The sequence below is a fragment of the Pectinophora gossypiella genome, chromosome 8 (assembly GCF_024362695.1).
Source record: "Pectinophora gossypiella chromosome 8, ilPecGoss1.1, whole genome shotgun sequence".
NCBI lineage: Eukaryota > Metazoa > Arthropoda > Insecta > Lepidoptera > Gelechiidae > Pectinophora > Pectinophora gossypiella.
Genome location: NC_065411.1, coordinates 14,403,250 through 14,412,341, shown reverse-complemented (window position 1 = coordinate 14,412,341; position 9,092 = coordinate 14,403,250). Strand labels below are relative to the sequence as shown.

General features: G+C 37.1%; 1 protein-coding gene across 2 annotated transcripts; it reads left to right on the top strand.

The window, feature by feature from the left end:
- The first annotated feature begins 78 nt into the window (after positions 1-78).
- LOC126369246 (short-chain specific acyl-CoA dehydrogenase, mitochondrial-like) lies at positions 79-9,092 on the top strand. 2 transcript variants are annotated; one of them, XM_050013591.1, is made up of 9 exons: positions 79-479; positions 773-936; positions 1,507-1,765; positions 2,193-2,354; positions 3,106-3,172; positions 4,243-4,382; positions 5,153-5,244; positions 6,077-6,276; positions 6,724-9,092. In XM_050013591.1, exons 1-9 carry the CDS (start codon positions 440-442, stop codon positions 6,815-6,817), a joined length of 1,218 nt encoding a protein of 405 aa, XP_049869548.1. In that variant the 5' UTR covers positions 79-439; the 3' UTR covers positions 6,818-9,092. The 2 variants fall into 2 exon arrangements, with proteins under 2 accessions (XP_049869548.1, XP_049869547.1); XM_050013590.1 differs by having other exon boundaries at positions 4,231-4,382.

Sequence of the window (9,092 nt, the reverse complement as noted above, 5' to 3'; positions counted from 1 at the left end):
ATTGCTTTCTCAGTTGTTGGCACCTATTGTAAAATTAACTTTTTTTTAAATACCTAACTAACAAAAAATGATAATAATGATATCAACTTTACGTATCCGCGAAACTTTTATTTTAATCAATTAGGTAGTACTATTTAACATCCATAGAATTATCGTAGTGCTGATTATCTTTGTGTTTCATTAAAAACAATTGATTGGTCTACTACTGATTTACATTTCAAAACGACCTGCATTTACCGTTGGAATACCGGCATCCGAAACCAGACGAAATAACAAGTTTTCGGGTCTGTAACTTACGTTTCATGACCTTGGCACTTATCATTATCACATATTACCATATCGTATTACTTTAAAGTCAACATTTTCTATAATTTGATTGCGAGTGATATACAATTTATTCAGTTAGTACATACATAACAGTTTTAATTCAACCGTTATCATGGCTGGTGGGGTATTCTTCAAATCAGGAAAATTCGCGCGTGAGTATTTCGATCTCGTATTAATTTTCATGTGGGTATTTAATTGGCATGCATATTGAAAATGGAACAACAATTTCACTTAATGATAAGTTAATATGTGGCTTACTTTTTTGTACTTGGGCCGCCGAATCACCACTTTCCTAGCAGGGAAGGCCCGCTTCGAGAAGTCATTTGGGCAATCAGTGTTTTTATCCACAGCATAATGGCACTGGGCAGTGCCCCAGAAGTCTCCCCAGAGATGGTATCCTCCCATGAATGATGCATAAATCATATCACTCATATTCTTTTTCCAGTGAGCTCAGTACAATGTACAAAGAGACTTGTGTCCCGTACATTTACAACTCAGCTGACAGAACAGCAGCAGTCTATACAGGAATTGGCAAGGAACTTCGCCGACAAGCACTTGAAGCCACATGCAGGTGCACTTGATCGGGCTGGACTGTTCCCCTTTGAACCGGTATTTATTTTTATTTATGTAATAAGAGTGGGTGCAGTAAAAAACACTATTCTTTTGACCGTATAGTGGCTTTGTTACTCTGATCACTACAGACATTACTGTAAATTAGCCAACATTAAAAGTTACATAATAATAATATATAAGTATATGGTATATCTACCATGGAACATAAATAAAGAACTTGTAAATTTGTTGATATATTTTTCCTTATCATTCATACAGTTTTATCTCAAGTGGTGATATTATAAAGATTGTGATTGTCTACATGTAAACAGTTATCTAAATGTACCTACCAATTATTTTTTTTTAAATAGAGTCAGATGCCTATTATTGTTTAAAATTCACAACTGTTAATCTATTCATTTATATACATATATTTAGCAGGTCTTGTAGAATTCTAATGTAATTATTTGAAATCTTTTTTATAAAACATGTTAGAAGGAACTGGAATGTTGATAGGTAACAAAACTTTTCTTCTTTTTAACATTTTTTTTTATATACCTTCACAATAGCTGCCTTTTTATTTTACTCTTTTATAATTTTCTTACCATTATCCTCTTATCTTTTCAGATACAGAAGTTAACCAACCTAGGTCTGATGGGTACATCGGTGGATGACGAACACGGAGGCTTGGGTTTGGACTACCTGTCCCTAGCTCTGGTAGTTGAGGAGATATCTCGGGGTTGTGCCAGTACCGGGATGATCCTGTCCATTCATAACTTTCTCTATGCTAACTTGGTGAATGAAAAGGGCACTGAAGAACAAAAGGAACTGTTTCTGAAGAAATTTACTAGAGGAGCCATCGGGTGTTTTGCTTTGAGTGAGCCTGGTAAGTTCTTGTGATGACTGGTTTGATAAATTTCTTATTTGTGTCACAACATCCACATGTATCTATGCTTTTCTTTTCCGCAAAAAAAGTTATAAATTTGCTAATCTGTCATTTTGAGAAACTGTCTTTTTGTGAATCTGGCATTTTACGCCATCTAACAATTTGCGTTTCTGACATTTTGTGAATCTGTCATTTTGCGTTTTTGTCATTATGAGCCCTCTATTTGAGACAGCAGTAGATGCATCTGCGCCACGCATGCCATAAATATCGCGGGATTCGACCAATAGACACACTGGATATTAGTTACTAATTAACTAAAAAAATCATCAAAAAACAAACCTGTCGACGAACAATACGATTTTAACACCACCCCTCCGCTGTCCGCTGCGATTCCACTCAAATTAACTTATATCTTTAATAATGCCAGGTGCTGGCAGCGACGCGGCCAACATTAAGACGACAGCGACTGCGGACGGCGACTACTGGGTGCTGAACGGCCGTAAGAGCTGGGTGACGTCATCCATCGAAGGCTCCGCGGCCGTCGTCTTCGCCACCTTCGACCCAGAGCTGCGGCATAAGGGCATCGCCTGTAAGTGTCTTATAAATCCATTACATTGAATAATCCATTAAATTGAATAATCCATTAAATTGAACAATCCATTAAATTGAATAATCCATTAAATTTAATAGTCAATTAAATTGGATTGACATCATCCATCGAAGGCATGGCTGCCGCGGTCTTGAGGTGTCTAGACCTAAAGTCCTATTAAATTTTAAACACCATTGTTTTTGTTTGTGTCTGGAAATCTGGATTGCAGGAGGTGAAATTATAAGGCTAAGGTTTAATAAGTTTCAGTTCTTATGATTTATTATTTTTTCTAAAAAGAAAAGATTTTAATTAAGTGGTATTTTTCTTCTACTAGTAATTTGACTCTAATGTTACTGCATTAAATTATTAGAACAAATTTTAAACACGTCATAGAATCACTTCCTAATTTTCGAAAAAAGAAATATTTTTATTATAAAGGGGCACCACAGTAACAAAACACGGAATAACACATAATTTACAATCAAAACACATAATAAAAACAACTTACACAAGAGAGTACAAATAAATAGTCAGTAAATATTAAGGCAAATTGTAATTGAGTGTATGGACTGGTCAACAATGGTGGTGGTGTCCATCATAAAACAGCCTCTGACTGCTAAGTGAGGCACGGAAATAGTGTCTCCCACACACGAATAGAATAGAAACACAACATCGACTATGAATACAACCAATAATATTACTTAAATTAGGAAAACTAGTTTACAAAAAACATACATTAAACATTTTATAGGTTTCCTGGTACCCCTGGACACAGAAGGCGTGTTCCGAGGCAACAAAGAACCGATCATCGGAGTCAGGTATGTACTTTCATATTTTACTTTTTCTTTTTAATTAGTCAAAAACATTCACTGCGGTTTTACAAATAATTATGCCCCGTCGTGTTGGCGAGCGAATAAACCATACTAATCATTGCTATACATTTGTAAAAGTTTGTTGGAAGCCGTAGTAAACCCGGCCAGGTATCTTAATTATGTTTTTGTCATAATAATCATTTAGTAGTAGTAATAATAGTCAACTTCAGTCAACTTAACTAATGAACGATACAACCTCACTAACCCAGAAAAGACAACCTTATCAACCCAGACAACCTTATCAACCCAGACAACCTTACCAACTTGGACAACCTGACCAACCCAAACAACTTTAACAACCCAGACAACTTTTCCAACCCAGACAACTTTTCCAACTCTGACAACTTTTCCAACCCAGACAACTTTTCCAACCTAGACAACTTTTCCAACCCAGACAACTTTTCCAACCCAGACAACTTTTCCAACTCTGACAACTTTTCCAACTCTGACAACTTTTCCAACTCTGACAACTTCACCAATTCAGACACCAACACAAACATCTTCACCAATCCACAGAACCTAACCCAATCGCAACGATACACCGGGCTCGAACTTGTAAACAGTAGTGATTCAAGGTCATCTTGATCAGCAGTATTGGGAAAATTTGTTTAGTAATGTTTGTGTCAAAGAGTTATACATTCTCACAAATTTTCTTGTTTACAGTATTAGTTGGATTTTGTCTGAGCTGACTGGTGCTTATTCTCATGCTGCAACAACAATCTACACATAACATGAGCGTACGACTATATCCTAATTGGGGTTGTCAGAGGTGCATCTATCGTAAGATGAACTAAGAACACACACCTCACAGAGCTTTCTGTTAGATCAAAGTCGAATGGTCGAGCCAACTGTGTGTGTGTGTGTGGGACTTGCATCAATGAGTTATTAATTTATCTTAAGTACAGTTTTCACTGACAAAATCTACACAAGCCTAATTTCCAAATCCCCGCCCTATCCATACACCGGACTCCCTGTTTGAATCGAGCTTGTAAAGAGTTGTGAAGCGTGTGCGACAGGGCGGCGACGGCATGTGACGTCACGCTGTCTGACGTCAGGATCCCGCGGGGCTACATGGTGGGGCAGCAGGGGGAGGGTTTCAAGATCGCCATGGAGCAGCTCGATCAAGGCCGGATTGGTATCGCCGCCCATGCTGTTGGTGAGTTAGCTATCATTATTTTGTTGCATTTTTTTTGTTTATGGCACTAATGCTGCTTTGTGCCTATGACAAGTTAAAAGAATGGGAAATGGAAAAGAAGGATGAAACATTCTGGAAGGGATACTTGTATTTTTGCCTATCAATATATACAGGGTGTTAGTGACATCGTAACTAAAACTTTGAGGGATGATTCAGACCATGATTCTGAGTTGATATCAAGTGGAATTTTCCGTCGCAAAAGTATGGATAGGAAAATAATTAAAAAAAAACTAAAAAAAATACATGATTTTTGCGACGGAAAAATACACTTGATATCGACTCAGAATCATGGCTCATGGATGAGTCAGAACTCATCCCTCAAAGTTTTCGTTACGATGTCACTAACACCCTGTATAAGTGAAAGTTAGGGCACCGCATCCAGTCATGTTCCGTGTGCAATTTGGGTACAGTCTTGAGCAATATAATGTACCCACTTTAGGACTCTGTCGCACTAATATATTTGGCATTTAGTGAGATTTACAGTTCAATTTGTCAAAAAATTTAATGTGACATGGTACCAAAGTGTATACATATTAATGCTCGTGACCGTACGTTGCCGGCAGTAAAAAGGTGCAAAATTTATGTAAAAAGTGCTTTACTACACGACCTTTCTATTCTATTCTATTATATTCTATTCTATTCTACTAGAGCGAGACAAAAAACGGGAGTGATTTCTTTTTTTAATTGAATGAATAAATGATTTTTTTTATTTATTCTCCACATGTAAACAGGTATTGCGCAAGCGGCTTTGGACACGGCCATGAACTACGCCAAACAAAGAGAGGCTTTCGGTAAATCACTCACCAGACTGGCTTCCGTCAAGGTACTATAACCATTTGCTATTTGACATCAGGCTACTTGACAACCTACTCAAATGAGATACTTTTTACGAAACGTCAAAACGAAAGTTTTCTCTTAAGTTTGTACAGTCCTGTGACGTCATAAATAAAAGCGGTCAAACGTCGTACTCATTCTTAATTTATTTATAAATAATATTCGAAAATAATTCGAATTGTAAAATTAGATTGTTTTTTGGTCGTAGACTTGCTTCTATTTCTAGATTAGCATTTTATATTTTTTTATGGAGGTGATTTTATATATCACGTGATGGGGTCATGGTCATTGTAGACAAATTGCGGGTAAATTTTGAAAAATAATCATTAGTCATTACGAACTACTACAGAAATTCACCAAGACTATTTCATGTCCAATCTCAGCAACGATTATTGATCTTTTCGAATTAAGAATGTTAGAACTAGAAAGCTTCAGTTATTGCATACTTCTCTCATCTCCTTAGCGTTATCCCTTTTTGTCACAGAGTCCGCTTACCTAACCTAAAGATTTGATAGGTCCAGCTTTTTACAGAAGCGACTGCCTCTCTAATGCAACCTGCGAAGAAAAACCCAGACGTTACAGGTTAGGTCACATACGTCCGAAATGCATTTCTCGGGGTTGGAGTTTCCTCACGATGTTTTCCTTTACCGCTGAGCATGTGATGATAATTTATGTTCGACACAAATCCGAAAATCATTGATTTAGACCCGTGACGGGATTCGAACCTCCGAACTCACAGTGAGAGTCGAACGTTCGTCCAACTGGGCTAACACGGCTCTGTTGCATACTTCTCTATTTAAAAATATACGTCATTATTTCAGGACCGGCTAACAGAGATGTGTATGCTAGTCGAGACAGCCCGCCTGTTGACCTACCGGGCAGCAACAGACGTCAGCACCAAGAACAGTGCTATGGCAAAATATGTCGCCGGAAGGAACGCTAACGCAGTCGCGGACCATTGCGTACAGATCCTCGGAGGTCGAGGGCTGTCTACTAAATACTCCGCCGAGAGACACTTCAGGTTAGTGAAGTTAGCTGCAAAGATGATGAATGTGAAGTTAGCAAAACATGCTACATGAAGTTAGCCGCAGATGACATTGTAATTGCGTGAAATTAGCTGTAGGTAATATGTTATGAAGTTAGCCACTTATTTACTTGCAGTAACTGCGTGAATGTAATGGCAGAAGACGCTTTATGAAGTTAGTAGCATTTCAGTTTTCTTTTGGGCGGGTAAGAAAATTACTTATTAGTCTGCAGGAAACAGGGCCTTCATATACCTAAATATTAATATTATCACTAATTTAAGAACCACGCTCTTGTCGGTGTAGCATTCATTCTCCATGCTACTTTTTAGGGATAAATAGTACAGTGGTTTCTCTCTTGCTTTCCGCTCCGCAGCATAAATATAAATAAATAATGGAAATAAATAAAATATACTAAATATTATAAATAATTTATTTATGTACAGGGACGCGCGAGGGACACAGGTCTATGGCGGCGTAACTGACATACAAAAACGTCTAGTCGGCCACTACCTGCTCAAAGAACACGACGCTCTGTGACCACTCTGCAACGATACTAGTCTATGAAGGTGAGGTGGAGAGTCCGATCATAAATTACACTAGTAATTTACTAATAATAAGAATTACCAGAGCTACTTTTCAAATATATTGAACAGTAGCTTTGTATAAGCCTAATGCGTGCGAAGGAGGTAGACTGAAATAGATGATTTTAGACAGTTCATAACGGCGGTATAGCCCGACAAGGAACTTTTGGCACATGGCCTTAAACGTTTTTTTCTTTTTGGTTATTTTTGCCCGTACTGGGCAGGCAACGTAGCCCGTACAGCCATGTCTCGTATGTAAAGCCAACGCGCCGCATCGTATAAAAATGTAATTTTTTTCGGTTCCCTCGACTCGTCAGTGCCAAAGTTCCGTGAAAGTAATATTTTAGTTATGTATAAGTTGGTATAACTTTAATGTGAATACCACCATTTTTAGTTTGTGTTCACAAGTAAATAATTGATAATATTTTTTCTGTTTATTTCTTTCGTCTATAAAAACTGACAATTGTCTGCAATGATATTGTGATCCTACGTACAGTAAGCGCCACGATACAAGCCCTGCGGGTTATAATGGAACTAACAGACAAGTCAACAAAAAAAAAACAAAGTCAACAATAATTGGGTAGTTTCCTAGGTCAAAAATAAATTATGAAATCCTTATTACTAAATAAAAACAGATCTGAAACTGACAAAAAAAACTATTTAACTTATTTATGAATTTTTATAAGCGCCACTTTTTGTCACGTTTATCTATGACGTCACAGGTTGCTTTTTTATACAAATTCCATAGTAATTTCGTGTTTTGACGTTTAGTAAAAAGTAAGTGATTTGACTAGTTGGAAACTACCCTATTCTACTGCAACACTAGCGGTGTGGCCGTGGGATTTGTTTCGTGGCGCGAACTCTATTTTTATTATAATTTTATTTGACAGCTGTCAAAATGTATTTCTATATATGTCTTTCTGCTTGTCTTCCACTGTATATTTACTTTATCAATAAATTTAGATAATTTCTATGAGCTTAGTAGTTTAGGATATTATCAAAAATTACTGCCATATGTACTTTAAGCTAACTGCGTAATGTAGAAGTATTTAGTTAAGACTTTGGACGTACCAATTGGCCAGTAAGTATTTTTTAAATGCTATAGAGTTTACATCGTATCGATATTGGAATAAAAAATACTGTTAAGCTAAGTATTGACTATGTCCTAAAGAGAATATTAGCGTCGTCTCCACTTGGAGACATTTGTCGAACGACATGTGTCCCCGCAGACATCGGGCGCACACAACTTGATGTCGAGAGCGTCATAGATTAAAAAATAAGGTTGTTTTTCCTCCAATGTTGTGCCACCAGACTGCGTAGCGAGGAACGTGTTTGCTAAGAATCATACATAACCTTCCTCAGCTCCTATGAATCGATTTTATTGGTTCTTAACAAACGCATCTTTTGCTACGTATCCTCGCTCGTCTTTGGTGGAAACGCAGGTTAATACCTGTAGAACGGTAACTCCGCCCCGCACCAATTCGTATAGGGCGCCAACGTCACCCCCTCTGGGTAAGGGGGAGAGCAGTCCGTTTGTCTCGCTCGCACTTACGCGTTGGCGGCACACGGTAAGAACGAGATGTTTGTATGGACTGTCCGGGGTGTGGCGACGTCTGCCGGCGTCGTGAGTTACAAGCGACACATATTTGGCCGACGTTGAAAAGTCGATTCTTTAGTCTATGGGTGGTATTAATAAACTAATCTCAGCTGATGCCCTCAAGATCATGTTTTTATAAGTACTGTCACATTGGCATGATCTTGAGGGCAGTGTCGAAGCCAAGATTAGTTTATTAATGCCACCATAAAAGTCTGACTAGCGTTTGTTAAACTATAAGCGTAAAATGTACTTATAACTTGTCACAAACAAAAACATTCCTTTTTACGAATGTTTTGTTAAGCGGTTTATAAAACCATTGAATTTATACAGGGATTTTGATTTTGGCACGAAAATTGTTCTTTTTAAGGTCTAGAATGCTGTAAGCTATTCAGATATAATCTACTTTTAATTTTTTTTCTATAATCTTTATAAAATATTTCATTATTTTTTGAAATACCTAAACTTAATAATATAATTTAAATGTGCTTATTTATGTCTTTAAATGATATAATTGTGACAATAATACAAGATATTCAGATCAATGTATTAAGGCTTACTAATTAAGAAAATGTGCTATACAAGAGCGAAATATATATACATTGTTATTAATTATTGAATAAAGATATATTTTATA